Source organism: Pan troglodytes, chromosome 10, assembly GCF_028858775.2.
Source record: "Pan troglodytes isolate AG18354 chromosome 10, NHGRI_mPanTro3-v2.0_pri, whole genome shotgun sequence".
Taxonomy (NCBI): domain Eukaryota; kingdom Metazoa; phylum Chordata; class Mammalia; order Primates; family Hominidae; genus Pan; species Pan troglodytes.
Window position 1 is genome coordinate 84,736,976 of NC_072408.2, and position 17,773 is coordinate 84,754,748.

Here is a 17,773-nt window from a genome sequence, read left to right on the forward strand (position 1 = left end):
CTCTCCTGATTTTCCTCATACTTCCCGGTGGCTTTGTTCACTCTTCTCTGTTGGTTCCTCCTCTTCCTCCCAAGGATAATCTCCTAAGGCTCAATGTTTGTTCCTCTTCTTTTATGTCTACACACTTTTGTTGATAATCCACCCTCAAGACTTCATTCACATTTCCAAAAAATTTGAATTTAGATCTCCACTCCAACCTCTCAATTGAACTCCAGATTGTGTGTCCTACTGCCTACTAACCATCTACTTTTGAATGTTTGATGGACCAGACAACATGTCGAAAAAGAAACTTCCGACTTCCATTCATGATCTTTTCCATCTCATTGGATACAGACTTCATCCTTCTTGTGATTAAAGCCCAAAACCTTGGAGTTATTCTTCACTCTTCTCTTTCTCTCAAATGCCATATCTTCCCATCAATTTCTCTCAGAAAACATCTGGAATCTGACCATTTCTCATCACCTTCACTGTCTCTTCACTAACCTTGTTGCTACCCTTGAATATGCCCCCTACTGCATACCATCTGCCACGAACCCCACCAGAAAAGAGGCAATGTAGGCATGGCAATGCTCTGGTCTTCTTAGGGCAGTGTTTTACATATTGTGGATTACCATCCATTAATGGACCCTGAAATCCATCTAGTAGATTTTAAGCAACATCTAAATAGATTAAACAGAAGACAGTACAGTGCACTAGGAAGCATCACAGTAACCTGAATTTAGTAAGGTAAAGTATTATTCCGTGAAACTTTGACTCCATTATAATTATGTATGTGCATATTGGGTTGTGCTATTCAATTTATTTCTTGCCGTGGGTCACAGTCAATATTTTAGAAAATATTAAGGTACATGAAGTTATTCTAATTAAAATTTCACCCAAATTTTTGGTGTTAAAATATGATTTGAATTTTGTTAGTTTGTTTGATATCCGATTCAAACAATAATGAAGGAAAATAAAACAGATTACAATTATTTGGCTCAATTTGATGGTAAAATAACTTTTATCTGTTTGTAAGTTACCAAAAAGTTTTAGAGGTTTTTAGTTAAAAAAATTGACATTAAATATGGAAAAAAGCAATTAAAACAGTGTTTGTACTAGGTCTATTTATAATAACTGAGAGATGTTTAAGGGAAATCCATATTAAAAACAGGAATGATAAAATCTTTACAATTTCTTGAAATAAAATTCTTAACCAGAGAATATCATTTTATCATTAAAAAATCCACTCAAATTATCTTAAAGTATGCCTCTGGTGAGAAAGTGACCATATAAATGGCATTTAACAAGATATCTTAAAACCACTTCTTTTTACTGTAAAATGTATAGCCTAGTATGTACTAACAAATGTTGTTGAATTTACAGAAGGACTAGAATTAAGTGGGGAAAAGGTATTATTTTCTTGAAAGCCATGTTTATTATGCTGATACATTGTGAGAAAATAAATTTTGGTAAACTGTTAATTTTAACAATAAATGTTGAATAAATAAATGCACTTTAATGAACTAGCCTTTAATAGTCATATTGGAAACTGTATTCAAGTACTTATACTGTTGCTATTACTTAGCTACTCAGGCAATAATGGGGAACATAACTAACTATCTTAAATTGCTGGTCCTCATAATGAATGACTATAAAAGAATAGTAAAAATGGTTGAATGCTCCTGATAAATACATTTGAAAATAAAAAAGAATGTATTATCGATCATTTGTTGTTGTTGTTCTCCTTCCCCTTCCTTCCTTCCCTCCCTCCCTCCTTCCTTCCTTCTCCTTCCTTCTCCTTCTCCTTCCTTCTTCTCCTCCTTCTGCTCCTCCTCCTCCTTCCTCCTCCTTCACCCTCCCCTTCCTCCTCCCTCCTCCTCCCTCTTCCCTCCTCCTCCCTCCTCTTCCCTCCTCCTCCCTCCTCTTCCCTCCTCCTCCTTTTTCTCCTTCTCCTTCTTCTTTCTTTCCTTATCCTTCTCCTTTTCTTCTCCTTCTCTTTTACATTCCCCTTCTGATTGTGGTGCAAGTTGAGAGAGAGAGTTGTGTCTAACACTCAATTTAGGAATCAGTTTATTTTATTTGCTGGTTAAATGGTAGGCAAAAATTTATCTTACAAACTTAGTTACAGACTCAATGAGCCTTTTCTGGATTTTCAGTGAGCTAATCTGTTCATGTATAATACGAGTAACTAAACTTTAGGTAATAATATCCTATTAACATTTTGTAGCAAATCACATTTGGGTCAGAAATCTTCCTTCTTTCTATAAAAGGCATATAATTGCATTGAAATCAAGAACTTTAGGACTGCTCTTGCAAACATTTAAAAATATTCCATCACATTATCTTTCTTAATATTAGGCCACAATAATTATTTGGCATCTTTCTTTTACTAATTTTTAATGGATCTTAAAGAAATACATTTACAAGAATACTGTGGATGGATAGAGAACATCAAATTTGCCTCATTTCTTGTTATTGTTCCTCCTCTTTTCCTTCCTTATATAATCTTATAGCTAGCGGCAGAATGAAATATGAAGAAAGGAAAGAATTAATATATATTTCAGCACTGTCGCCTCATTGGATATTCAGATGGTGATCTGCAGAACAATAAGATTTATTATATTATGTTGTATTCAGCATCTTCAACTCTATTATTTATTCATTAGAATAATTTCAGTAAAACTTACTTTGAAGTTAATTAATATAAATTTTTTTTTCCTCAAAATAAATGAGTATATATTGGCTGTGGTCATTTTTAAGCAAAAAGCATATCATTGTGTATTATCATTTTTTGTACAAAATTACTATTTTAAAGGAACGTAAATAGTTTCTCTACTTTATAAGGATAGATTCTTGAATCTATTTTTTTCTTTTCATTTTCTTTAAGAGACATTTTGACCTTGCTATGAAGCTAAGCTAGGGAGGACATTGGCAGAACTCTGTGTGTCCTCATGCATAGCTTTCGATGAGAATTTAGTAAGACAGACAATAGGACCTTGCCAAGTTATTAATTTTAAATCTCTTCTTTATTGTAGAATCTAAAGATTTATAGAATACCCCCAAATCCAGGGAGATGGATCACAAAGAATTGGAACTTTTTAGCTTTCTATGCTCTTACGAATCTTAGCTGTGTCACTGCTATATAATGTCATGATCAAATTTTTATTTTTTTATTTTTTTGCTTCTCACCCTAAATGAATATAAACTGGTAATCATATTGAAACCAATCATTTAAAATCCATGGGGCCTGGCATGGTGGCTCATGCCTGTAATCCTAAAACTTTGGGAGGCCAAGGCGGGTGGATCACTTGAGGTCAGTGGTTCGAGACCAGTCTGGCCAACATGGCAAAACCCCTCTCTATAAAAATATAAAAAATTAGCCGGGCATGGTGGCGTGCGCCTGTAGTCCCAGCTACTTGGGAGAGTGAGGCCGGAGAATTGCTTGAACCCGAGAGAGGGAGGTTGCAGTGAGCCAAGATCGCGCCACTGCACTCCAGCCTGTGTGACGGAGCAACATTCTGTCTCAAAATCAAAAACACAAACAAAAAAACAAAAATTGCCATGGGAATCACCCTTTTAAAATATCAAACAAAATACCTATATTTAATCAGCAGATTATTCACCTCTAGAAATACAAATATAATTTTTAAAATAAGTATTTGCTATGTTTAGGATGAAAATATGCTTCATTTTCATGTTGTTTCAAACCTGTCTCCATCTATCTATCTTTTGACGTACTTGACAAATACTGCTGGTTGAATCTAAATTACCCACATCCTAACATTCTAAGACTCACATATGCAACAATCTCAGTCTGTATGGATGCTTTCACTGGGACTTATTTGCAAAATACAAGATCCAGTTTTATGTTAAGTAGGTGGGTTGCTAATCTGCAAGAATGCCATTCTTTATCAGGCCTTTATGAATTGTTTGTAAGTACCAGCTGTACAATGAAAGCTTTATATTCATTCTGCAATTAGCCAAAATAATTCTAGTTAAACTCTGGTTAAGACTTCTAGTATGAAATGAATGTAAACTATTCATTCTTTATCGTTCTTTCTGGTTTCATTTTGGCACATGTATTTGTTAAAATATAATCCTCTAAGTTGCTTTTTCACTGCTTTTCATGTTGCAGATTGAAAATGTTGATGTCTGCCTTAGTTTTCTAGCAGCCAGAGGGGTAAATGTTCAAGGTCTATCTGCTGAAGGTAAGAAAAAGAATGACTGAATTGTCACAAATGGCATCAATGTTTTTAAATTATTTTTTATAATGTAAGAAATGTAACATTGGAGTATACGTCTCCTTAATATGATAAAGGAAATTGGTGAAGTCTTCAAGACAACCGAAACATAAACATAATGGTTATTAATATGTGCTTTAAGTATTTAAATGTTTTCCATATTTTGCCAGAACTGTTCTTTTCATAACCAACTATATGGGAGAGGAGTGAATCAAAAAAATATCTTTATGTTATTACTAGTTTATAGTATAATTGGATTTCTTAAGTAGATGAATAGATAATTAGATAAATGTTGGATGGACATAAATACAGGTAAAATATTTTAATTAAGCCTTAAAATATTATTTTATCAATAACATTTCTATAATATATTCAAGTTGGTAGAAATAGTCAAAATAGTTGGTAAGTTTAAGTCAGTATGAAGTCTTAAATAATTAGAACTAACAGCGTTAATCACTCTTACATATAAATGTTTTAAATCATTAAAGATTCAAAAGATCATCACTAAAATTGAAAGATAGCAAAATGGGGAAAACTTGAACAAATTTTGACATTGATCTTTTTTCTGAGTTTATTTTACTTTCACTTATAAAGGTGGCAAAAGTTTGCAAAAGCTTGCTACACTTAAGATAAAATTTGCCATACTTGAGAACACTGATATTTAAATTTTTTATATTTGCATGTTATGATATATAATTAAATTACACATTTAATGACCAAGAAGCTTAGGTTCAAACCTAACTGGTAGTTCTGTAACTTAGAATAACATTTGAGTAAAATTCCCCAGGATAATATGTTGCTAAGTAGTTACAGGCTAGAAATGCTGCCATTTATTCACTTTTTATGTCTCTTCCTTATGAAAACCTTTATTAATATCAGCCTATTGATTTTCATTCATCTTTAAAATATATATGAATGCTCAAAATTTACTCTCTAAATTAGTTAAACATGCAAAATAATAAAACAATAATTTTTTAAAGACTCTTTAAACAAAATCTTTCAGGTTTATAGGAGAAAATTAACTCTCTCACTGTAGCCTCAGATTGATGAAGCCAACTCTTCAATATGACGAAAACTATGAGAAATGTTTGGGGGAAAAATAGAACAACCCAGAGGGTCATTTTATATTAATTATTTTACTGCATAGTTTGAGTTATATGATAAACCATCAGAGAGCAAGAAATCCAAAGAGTTGGTTAATTTTCCTAAACTCCAAAAGGGGACATAAAACCTTAATCTCAGAGGAGGATGCATTTTATTGCCAACAGCAAGTTTTATTTAAAATATGATTACAGATTGTGTAGCTTATTTTCAAGCTTTACTTCCTTCTCTTTTCCTATTTTTTTAAGTTATAACTACAGGAGAAAAATGTAGGCTTATGTGTACCCTACATTGTGAATTGAGTTTTTATATTCAATATTTGAAACTCTTACACAGGAACTTCATCTGTTAGAACAAGGATTTCTGCTTATTCAATTATGTTATCTGATGTAAGCTAATCCTCCTTATTTATTAATATATAGCATAAATTAAAAATAAAAAAATTGGAACATTAAAATTGATATGTCTGCTTTTGGAAGATATACCTACACATATATTTTGATATATATGGATATATACTTGGAGGATATATACATACATAAATATGTATAAATGAGTTGGTGAGTGGGTGATTTAGAAAGAAAGTTGATTGCAACAAATCCAGTTGGTATTAGGAGGTGCACCCACATCATCAATATTTATAAATGCAGGACAACCAACATTTAAGTGGCTTTCTTTCTCCAGTTCGTAGCCACTGCTATGTTGGCAACAGCTGTGTATATTTGTGAGGGAATCAACATGCTAAATCAAATGGTTAGCACAAGAGAGAGCTCATTTATTTCTAAGAAGCAGCTAACTCGAGAAAAATTGTAGTTCAAGGTCAGCAAAGAATATCACTTCTGAGTGTGCTTTGTTCTTTTTACCCTCTATCCTTTTATTCTCTCCCTGAAATTCCAAGTTATTTGGAAATGTTAACATGTTTCAGAAATTCAGGTTTGTTTGTGATTCAACTGTGACTGAGTGAATTAAGTTGTATCTCTATCTTCATAGATTTATTTCAAGAGAATTGCATCTAGAATTTGTTAAAAAGGACATTGAATACATATGATTCTTTTTTTATATTTTTCATTTCATACAGAAATAAGAAATGGAAACTTAAAAGCCATTCTAGGGCTGTTTTTCAGTTTATCTCGCTACAAGCAGCAACAACACCATCAACAACAGTACTATCAGTCCTTGGTGGAACTTCAGCAGCGAGTTACTCACGCTTCCCCTCCATCGGAAGCCAGTCAGGCCAAAACCCAACAAGATATGCAGTCCAGGTAAGGAAAGGAAGTAGGGAATGTGTTTCTAATTAGTTTGTGTAGATACAACTTGTTTTTAACAAATTATTGTCCATAAGTTTGAAAAACATACTCATGTACTTGTATCAGTGTGATGGGATTATTTGACTTGTGTAATAGAAACTAAAACCACTCTTGTTTTGCTTGGACAAGCAACATCTATCATCTTTTGGGTGATGTATTTTGTTTGTTTTCTAAAGATTGTTGTTCTGTATCACAGTGTGAAATGTCTTTGGTGTAAGTAATGTGGCATGGCTACTTTCTTCTACAAGTGACTTTAGTATTTAGAATGTGCTATTGAGTCCTAGTCTCCTGTCGTGTAGTTATCTTTCATTGATATTTTTGATTAATTAAGTCTGTCAGAAATTTCAGGTCTGTTAAACATAGGAGTTTGAAGTTTGGGAACATAGTGTTTTTGATGTGTGTGTGTGTGTGCATGAGTGTGTGTGTGTATGTGTGTATGCACATACATGTATTATTTGTCTGGCTTGAGTCTTTTGGCATATGTAGACACAGCCTGGTGGAGTGCTCCCAAATCATGGCAACTTCCTTTTCTCTTCCATTATTATTATTTTTTTCCAATATAGAATTATATCAGTCAGTGTTCAACTAGAGGAGTCAAGCAAGTAAATGATATATAACAAGAGATTTATTGTAAAGAATTGGTTTAGCATGATTGAGCATACTGGTTAGGCAAGTATGAAATCTGAAGGGCAGCCCAGCTGGGAGGGCAGGCTAGAAATCTCATCATGAGTTGAAATTGCAGTACGCAGGTAGAATTTCTCCTCTGAAGGAAGCCTCAGTTCTGCTTTTGAAAAGCCAAACTTTCGGCCAGGCACGATGGCTCAAGCCTGTATTCCCAGCACTTTGGGAGGCCGAGGTGGATGTATCACAAGGTCAGGAGTTCAAGACCAGCCTGGCCAAGATGGTGAAACCCCATCTCTATGAAAAATACAAAAAGCAGCCAGGTGTGGTGACAGGCGCGTGTAATCCCAGCTACTCTGGAGGCTGAGGCAGAGAATTGCTTGAACCAGGGAGGCAGAGGTTGCGGTGAGCCAAGATCCAGCCTGGGTGACAGAGCGAGACTCCGTCTAAAGTAAACAAACAAACAAACAAAAGAACTTTCTTTCAACTAGTTGAATCAAGATCACCCAGATTATCTAAAGTAAACTTTACTGAAAGTCAATTGATTATAGACTTTTATTACATCCTTAAAATATCTACATAGCAACAACTAGACTAGTATTTGAAGGAATAACTTAGACTATAGTCTAACATAGTTTACATATCAAAATAAATGATCACAGAATGAAGTTTCACTTAACAACTTTCATACAAGCTACTATATTTGTTCCTGAACAATGACTGGGGTATTGGTTAGTTAGCTCTATTACATAAATAGTTATGATTATTTTTCTTGAGGAGAGAGGATATGAAAATCCCTTTCATCGTCTTTGAAAATATAAACACTTGTCAACAAATGTAAATATTTAACTTTGTCCACCTTAGAAGTCAAGCTTGAAACCTACTAACATTCAGTTAACCTTGAGTTTGGTGATTAGAAATGACTCAAACAATTAAAATAATGTTCCAAGCTACATTTATGGACCACCTCCCACTTACAGTCAGTTGTTCAACTGTTCAGAAATCACCTCTCTTTCATCTACCAACCAACCCTCATATGGACCTTGTTTGTTACTCCATAATAAACAATATTTATTTCTCTATACAACCATGTAAATTTGGTTCCCTTTGGAAGATTTTCACTCATCAGTGAATTTTTAAATAAATTTTAAAAAAGCTATAGTTTTACTAAAAACATAGCATAAAATATAAAGCTTATGAAGTGATGGGGGATATTTTTTATTATAAAATAATGCAGATATTTGACTGTTCTTTAAGCTCATCTTGGCTTTTGGTTATATCAAGTGAGATTGTACAAGACTCATAGTGGAAAATAAATCTCTATAGGCTAAGTTTCTTGGATGTTCGTAAGCATATAGAAGAACAAAGTGGATGACATCATGTTTTATGTGTTATTATTTTTTGTGTGGATGTTTGCAACAAAGAGATGGATTCTGAAAAGTGCCAGAAATAATATTTACTAGAGTTTGGTTTAAGCAATTTAAATAAAGAAGACACAAGAATAGTAGCTGAAAAAATAAAGAAAATAAAATTATTTTACGTAAAGCATGTTGACTCTGGAAGTGATACGGAATATCATTTGACATTGCTTTACCTCACTCTTTTTCTGTATCTTCCATGTGAAATTTATTGTCTAGAATTTCTTGCCCAGAATTTCTTGGTAGTTATGACCCTTTTAGGAAATTGTTTATTTTCCTATTCTTCTTGCTGGATATACATGGCTGTTGTGAAACTATGGGGTAGTTTAAAATATAAAGCCATGTATAATACTCATGGTTTTTATACTCTTTTGTGGAAGGATGTCTCGATTTTTCATTACAAGTTTATGAAAAGTATTCTTTTCAACAGTGTCCTTTAAAGCCTTTAAGGCTGTGGTAGACTTTTAGCAAAATTTTCTCTGCTAAATTGGATTTAATTACTTTTTGAATTGATATATAATTTAATAAATGTTTATAGAGTAACAGCTTTAATAAAAGTAGTATTCAGAACCCGAATATAGAAGAGTTCAAGTCTTACTTTCATTAGTCTTACTTTTAGAGAATTTTTACATGGTTTAAAGGATATGATATTTAAGACATTAATACTTATTTTTATTTATATAGATTTAGTGTATCACATTAATATGTAAATTAGAATTTATGTGGACTTACCTGTAGCAATCAATATTTTAAAGCATTTTTCAAAAGGCCACAATGATAATATACATAGGAACATAATGTAGTATCTATGGGTTAGAACCAAGATAATTAATGCAGAAAAATTCCTAGTGACAAATTTATCTTCATTTGCTGGAGGTGTGAGTCATAAATCATGATTTATGATGTCTTTTTATTGATTTCAAAGTTCTTTCCAAGTAAATAGTTTAAATGTCAACTTGCTATACTTTTCTGGGTATTTGGCCAGAAAATGTTCTTATATTTTTCTCTGTAGACTAATAAACATTTCTTAGGGCACATTGTTTCAGTTCAGTGAAAGTGTTTCTGTTTTATTCTCTTTGTTTAAAGTAAATTGGCATAATTCTACATATTTCCACAACATTTATTTTATACATTAATAATTTTTAATTTGATTTTGCTATTTTGAAAAAAACTCCAGATGTTTTTCCTGAAGTTGAATAGCTTTCATTTAAACAGAAATTTGGATTTAAAGGTTAACAAGTGAAATATACAGGAGAAAAAATAAAACATGGACCAAGAGGAAAGAATAGAGTAAGAAATTCTGCTCTCCTGCTCTCTCAGCTCCCTCTCCACCTTTGAGTGTATGTATCTATAGGTGCATGGGTCATGTGCTATATGTGAGCTTGAGTGTGTGTGTGTGCACAAGTGTGCATGCATGTGTGTCCTGCTCAAGTGGCACCTAGAGCTCTAATTATTAAGAGTTTACCTCAGGAATCAGACTGCCAGGACCTGGATCTGTATTAAAGTAAAGGTGGGATTCAGATTTTAAGTTTCTTAAATTCATTACAGGGTATTATTTGGCTTATTTGGAGTGATAAAGACTTGATTAACCAAGTAATCAATTCTTTAAAATTTAAATATATTTGATATGAAAATTAGATTTTATCTATGTCAGTATTTTTTTGATGGACTTTATGTGGGTAAAGATTCAATATATTGCTATATTCCAAAATATTAAGCATCTTATTTGCATTTATTTAATATATGAAATAAAACTAGTTCATTCTGTATTTCTTAATTTTCTTTTTATTTTGAAAATGGTAGATAAAAATTCTTCTCTCCAGCCAAGAGGGGAAATATGAGAAGTGTTTTAATATAAAATGCTAAAAAAAATCATATATAAATGTTGGTATCATAGTTATTTTCCACAGGTATTCATTGGGAGATGAAGGAAATCCTATTTCTTATTCTAAGAAACAATGTAAAAATAAATCCTATAATTTTAAAATTCATAAAATTCATTTTCATCCTAGGCTATTTCTGTGGACCTTACTTTTTCATATGTTGCATTTTGACAATTAGAGTTCTAGTTGGCAGGAAAGCTAAAAGAAAATTCTATTTCAACCCTAAGCAGTACCTAGCACATACCAGACAACAACACTCAGTAAATGAATGCATGATTTTCCTAAGAATACCTGGAAAAACATTACAGTAAAAAAAAAATAAAATGAAATTTAATTTTTCTTATGTACTGACCTGGTTATATACAAGGTGTTAGGATGATAGTACATGTAAAAGATAAATTTTTTTATTTGCTAAAAGCTTTTTTAAAAGACATGATTTTTCTTAAAATACATACTTTTATCTTAATTTTTGAACAGATTATTAAATGATTTTCCTTCCTGTTATCAAATAGTTGATGAATTTTACCAACTCACAGATAGTGGTTATTAAATCACATGAATAGTTTATGTAGTATACAATTAAAACATGTAAAAAGAAGAAAATTGAATGTGAAAGTAGAGGTAAGAGATTACATAGATAGATGATAGAGGTGGCAAAACCAGTGGTGATAAATCTTTCTGAATTAAAAAAATATATATTGGGAACTTGAAAGTTTATGATCTCTGCAGATGATCATATGCCCTTTTGCTTTTGATTTTATAGGAGCAAATCAAGAATGTGTCCACTTTCAGTTAAGATGAATGTGCTCCTACAGGATTCACAAGTTAAACTGTGAAATCCCCGGGTACATGTTTTCTGAACGGCTTGTCTGTTCCCTTGCAGCCCCTTTCCAAGGTTCCCGTGACCCCTACCACACACATTGCTTTTGGAACCCTCTTACCATAGAGGACATTTGCCTTCCAGGGTATCTTTTCCAGGAAACATTATTTCCTTCTGGGAGATTCACTCTGAAACTGGGACAGTTTACAGCTTTTTGGCCAAAGGTTATAAATCTTGAGAAGTATATAAGGAAGTTTAATTTAAGATGACAAGAAGGCTTTAGTAATTTAAGCCCTTGTGAACCTGGCTTCAATTAGTTGCCTAACTCAGTTCTGTGTTGTGGCCATAGTGTGCTCTTTAAAAAAAAGTCAGTTAATCGATTAAACTTTAAATAAAACAAAAACAGAAAAGAAGAGGGATATTTATAAAATCATTACTTAAAGCAGGATTTTTTTATCTCTAGAGAGAAATAATTGAAGAGAAAGAAGTTATTCTTAACTGACTGCATTTGGAAACCAAGAGTATGTAATATTAAGAGAAAGTTTGTGTGTGCACGTGCACACACTTTTGTTATGTTCTAACACTGGTGTTTCGGTTGTTATAGATGAAGATTATATTATAGTAAAGGTGGGACTCAGATTTTAAGTTTCTTAAATTCATTACAAGAAAATATTTGGCTATATTTGGAGTGATAAAGACTTGATTAACCCAGTAATCAATTTTTAAAAATTTAAATATATGTAATATAAAATAAGATTTTATCTATATCAGTATTTTTGTTGTTTTGTTTTGAGATAGAATCTTGCTCTGTCACCCAGGCTGGAGTGCAGTGGCTCAGTATCAGCTCACTGCAAACTCTGCCTCCCGAGTTCAAGCCATTTTCCTGCCTCAGCCTCCCTAGTAGCTGGGATTACAGGTGCCCACCACCACGGCCAGCTGTTTATTATTATTATTTTTTTGTATTTTTTGTGGAGACATGGTTTCACCATGTTGGCCATGGTGGTCTCAAGCTCCTAGCCTCAGATGATCTGCCCGCCTCAGCCTCCCAAAGTGCTGGGATTATAGGCCTGAGCCATCATTCCCAGATGCTATGTCAGTATTCTTGGATGTATTTTATGTGGGTAAAGATTAAACATCTTGCTATATTGGTTATTTCAGAGTCAAGCAAGTATGGGTTGGAGTCCTGCTTGCCAATTCCCAGCGCAGTGGCATGGTCAAGTGATTTTATCCTGCTCAAATTCCAGTGTTCTTCCTCTAATATTGGAATGGTGTCAACTTTCTCATAAGGGTTTTGAAGAGACCAGATGAAATGGTTTATGTATAAAATGCTTACTTAGCATAACACAGCATATAATAGACACTCAAACCAGCTATTTCCATCTTCCCTTCTTTCACTTGAAGATCATATCACATGTGTAATAAAATACGTTGACCCACATTAAAAACCTTAAGTCAACCTCATTACTGTTCTCCCTTTTCTCTCTTTCTCTAATCAAGTCTGCCCATTCCACTAAGTTTAATTAAATATATGAAAATAATTTAAAGTAATAATATTTCCAATAAAATAGCTTAATAATGCTCAGTCCTTTGTATGCCCAGTCTAAATCAGCAGAATAACCCCTTTAATTAGTTTAGATTTTTTTAATTAGTTACTTCCATATAGCTAAATAGAATGCTCCTACCACTAGTTTCTATTCATCAATTTGACCATTTTCATTGGATTCACACTTCTCTACACCCTCATTAATTGATTCTACAAACTTTTATTAAGCACGTAGTATGTTCTAGACAATCTTCTAGTCACTGGAGATATGCAGAAGACAAAAGAGATTAAAAAATCTTTGCTTTCTTGAAGCTTTCATTCTAGTAATTGGAGATAACACAAAATTAATTAAAATATTTACCAGTAATTTGACAGCTGATGACGGAGAAAAATAAATCAGAAAAGGGCAAATCAGATGTGTGGGAACAATTTTTTGCTAATTTAAATTTAATGAGGACCGAGGAAAGTCCTCATTCAGATGATGAGACTAAACAAAGAAAATGACAGAATGTTGTCGGTGAATATCTCAGGGCAGTGTTTCAGGCTGAGAGAAGAAATGCTCTTAGACCTTGAATTAAGAGCCTGTCTGCTTTTCTTCAAGAAGAGAAAACATCTATCCCAGTTGCGCTGGATCAGAGGGAAAGAGGCAGAAGAAGAGTAGGATATAATTCAAAGAAACATAAGAATTAGTATGGCCCTGTTGCCATTGTAAAGACTTTGACTTTTATTCCTGGAGAGAGGGGAAGATACTATGTGCCATGAGGAACATAGACAGGCACATAAATGAAGTGGTCACATTGGCTGCTGTGTTGAAAATAGAGTGTAGTAGGGAAAAGGTGGTAGCAAGAAGTCATGGAAAAAGCTTGGGCTATCATGTTGAAAGTGCAGAGAGGAAGTTTAAATGCCAAATGTGTTTTGAAGGTAGTGTCAGAAGAAACTGATAGACTTGTAATGAAATTGGTAAACAGAAAGGAAACTCTAGCATGGATAAGGAGGCTATAAAGGTGAGACTGTACGTTATCGATGTAGTATTAGCTGTTGGAAAGATGGCGTTTCCATTTGCTGAAATGAAGAAAAAAATATGAGGAAAGATTTGGTAGGGAGAAGGTCAGATATTCACTTATTGCCATGTGAGCTTTGAAATATATATGAGATATATCCAAAATACTGAGGAGGCCATTGGAATTGCAAAACTGGGGTTTAAGGGACAGATGGAGCCTATAGATAAAAATCATGGAAAAATAAGCAGATAGCAACAATAAAAAGCTATGAGGCTAGACATGATTAAGTCACCAAAATCTGTACATAGATGAAGAGAACTGAGGCCTTGGATCAGGAGCTTACCAATATTTAGAGATCAAGGAGATGGCAAGACCTGATAGAGGAGACCAAAAAGAGTTAGCCTGTAACGTAGGAAGAAAAGTAGAACTTGATGTCCTGGAAAGCAGGTGCAGAAAGTGTTCAATGGAGAGACAGATCAATAGTCATAACTTATATGGAGCCCTTTCTGAACCATTCTAAATAGTTTATACATACATTTACTGTCTCAATCCTCACGACAATCCTATGATGTGTATACTGTATTCTTTCTTTCTTTCTTTCTTTCTTTCTTTCTTTCTTTCTTTCTTTCTTTCTTTCTTTCTTTTTCTTTTTTTTTTTTTTTTTTTTAGACGGAGTCTTACTCTGTCACCAGGCTGGAGTGCAGAGGCGTGATCTCAGCTTGGCTCACTGCAACCTCCGCCTCCCGGGTTCAAGTGATTCTCCTGCCTCAGCCTCCCGAGTAGCTGGGACTACAGGCACACGCCACCACACCTGGCTAATTTTTGTATTTTTAGTAGAGACGGGGTTTCACCATGTTGGCCAGGATGGTCTCGATCTTGACCTCATGATCTGCCTGCCTCGGCCTCCCAAAGTGCTGGGATTACAGGCGTGAGCCACCACACCCGGCCTGTACTGTATTCTCAAGATTAATTTTGACATAAGGAAACAGAAAATGGAAAGATCAATTAAATTGCATAGTTTCACAGAGACTAGGCTGTATATTGGATCAAGGCAATCTAGTACAGAGTTTGTGTTTCTATCCATTATTTACAGAATGTCAACTACATGAAATGTTGCATGTAAGTAGGATGAGGACTGAGAACTGACTTACCGCTTTTGCACTGGAGACTTTGATGAGAGCTCTTTCAGTGAAGTAGTTGCTATGATAACTTGATTGGAATCTGTACAAAAGAGAATGAGAGGGAGGAAATACAGAGAGAGATGTACAATTTGTATGTGTCAATTAAAAAAAGAGATAGCAAATATAGGCAGGTCTTTCTAGGAGTGTTACTAACATAGTTACACTCCACTATCTTTAGTTCTTTTATTGGTTAACTTTGTACCTTTATATAATGGAATAACATCTTTATTTCTTTTTCAATCACCTGTAGAGTATCTTTTGGTATTCGATTTTGTAAAACCTGGATATTAAAACTATGGTTTGGTTCTCCTCCATCCACTAACAATTTCCAATCTCTGTTATCGGCACTTTTATTTTTTTTGTTACCAATGTTCATATGATTAATCTATTTTGTACAGGTAGCTGATTCTTCCATGCTTTTAGTATAGGTTGATTCCAAAAGTTGAAAATCAATAAGAGTGTTTAGATAGGAGATACACACACACACACACACACTCTCTCTCTCTCTCTCTCTCTTCAGAATCAAGTAATATACTCTGATTCTTCCCTAGTTAAGGCCTATCTGAAAATCTGAAAGTCTGGTAAAAGTTGATACTTGTTTGAATTGATGCATAAAATAGTAGATAATTTGAATTAGGGCCAGAGCTCATTTTATGATAGTTTGGGGAGATCAGTCCAAGTAAACAAAGGATCACTGTATGCCAGTGCCTTTTTTCCGGGATTATCCAGTTATTATAGTTCAAAATGCTTTTTATGTTCAGATCGTTGGTTTTGGTTTGGTTTTGGTTTAGTTTTATTTGTAAAAAAAAAAAAAAATTCTTAGTTTTACTTTTCTTAACTAAGTCAGAATCAGTTAAACTTGATTTTCTAGGTATAAAATAAAAACATCATAATTGTCTTTTATCTTTCCAAAAGAACTGTGAGAATATAAATACATTTGAAAGTATGAGACTAACTCTTAATTTAAGAACTTAAGACACACTTTTTGCCATAAATATGTGGATAAAAACAATGGTGAGCCATTATTTGTCCTATGAAATATTTTTTAAGATGTGAAGTGTTATTATAATAGAGCTGTGACTCGTGATAACTAATTTGTGATTAATTTATTTAAAATTTTATAACAGGACATTTTGACGGCCTAGTTAGATATTTTCTATCAAACACTAGAAATTTGATTCTAACCACAGGTACTACGTATTTGGCATGTATGAGCCACTTTCTTCTCAAATAGAGTGCTGATTATATATGTAATTATTTCATTTGCCATTTTATACTATATGAAATTATTTATTAATCTTTTCTACTAAAGACTAACATCAAAAAGTTAAAATTTATTAAAAATTTTCAAAAATTTTCAAAACTTATTAAAGTCAATAGCTATTGAATTTATTCATCTGTTTTCTACTAAAAACTAACCTCATCTCAATTTTTTGAGGTTAGTCTTTATAAAAAAGCAGATTAATAAAGTCAATATTTATAATTTTGAATAAGTTTTTAAAATTATAATTAATAAAGTCAGTAACTATTAACTTTTCATAATCCCTTTTCTATGCTTCTACTTCTGACCATCCCAAATGCCCCTGTCTTTCTGATTGATCTCTCAGTCTAATAAGATATTAAACAAAATAACTATTGACTTTATTCATTACAATTTTCAATATGGAGTAAAATTACATCTCAATACATTCAGAGCTTCAGCCTCAAAAAGTTGAGGTTAGTTTTCACTAGAAAACATATTAATAATTATGGACCTTTTTTCCCTTATAAGTCAGTAATTTTTCAAATTACTTATAATTTTTCAAATTTCAAATTTGAAAAATTACTGACATAATAAAAAGTGCAACTGTCTCAAAAATCATAATTGTCTGGGCATGGTAGCTCATGCCTGTAATCCCAGAACTTTGAGAGGCCAAGGCAGGAGATCACCTGAGGTCAGGAGTTCCAGACCAGCCTGGTCAACACTGTGAGACCTACTCTCTACAAAAAATACAATACAAAAAAAAAAAAAAAAAAAAAAGTTAGCCAGAAGTGGTGGTGTGTGCCTGCTGTCCTGGTTACTTGGGAGGTTGAGGTGGGAGGATGGCTTGAAACTAAGATGTCAAGGCTGCAGTGAGCCGTAATTGCACCACTACATTCCAGCCTGGTCACAGAGATTCCTCCTCTGAAATTATATATATATATATATATATATATATATAGATATATATATAGATATAGATATAGATAGATAGATATAGATAGATAGAAAAAAATACACTAAAAATAAAAAAGCTATAATGATTATGTCAGAATGATCATTAGATTATTTTTCTGTAGCCAAGTCTACATGGAAAATCAGGAGATAACTTGGTGAGCATGGAATTAGATTTAGGGGATTTGCATGTTTCAGCAACTTATCTTGCTTATGAGACTTTAACCATTAGTCAAGGGCACACTTTCAACATACACCTCTTTATGTGCCCTTTTCTATGCTTCTACTTCTGACCACCCCAAGTGCCTCCCTCTTTCTGACTGATCTCTGAGTCTCATAAGATGTGAAACGAAAAAAAAAAAAAAAAAAGCCTTCTCTTTCTGCTGTGTGGCAGGCTCTAGAACAATGCTCACCCATCAGAGATGTTTTGTGACCCCAGTCACTGCTTACTAATATTGTTACTGAAATGCCAGAGATTTGGTCT

General features: G+C 33.3%; 1 protein-coding gene across 12 annotated transcripts in view; it reads left to right on the plus strand.

Annotated features, from left to right (window-relative positions):
• The window catches only part of NAV3 (neuron navigator 3), an 891,873-nt gene that overhangs the window by 639,080 nt on the left and 235,020 nt on the right, over positions 1–17,773 (plus strand). For all 12 annotated transcript variants that reach the window (XM_016923897.4, XM_509234.8, XM_009425884.5 and 9 more), the window contains 2 exons: positions 4,115–4,187; positions 6,400–6,583. In XM_016923897.4, coding sequence (XP_016779386.3) covers positions 4,115–4,187; positions 6,400–6,583 — 257 coding nt within the window. The remainder of the gene's footprint in view (positions 1–4,114; positions 4,188–6,399; positions 6,584–17,773) is intronic.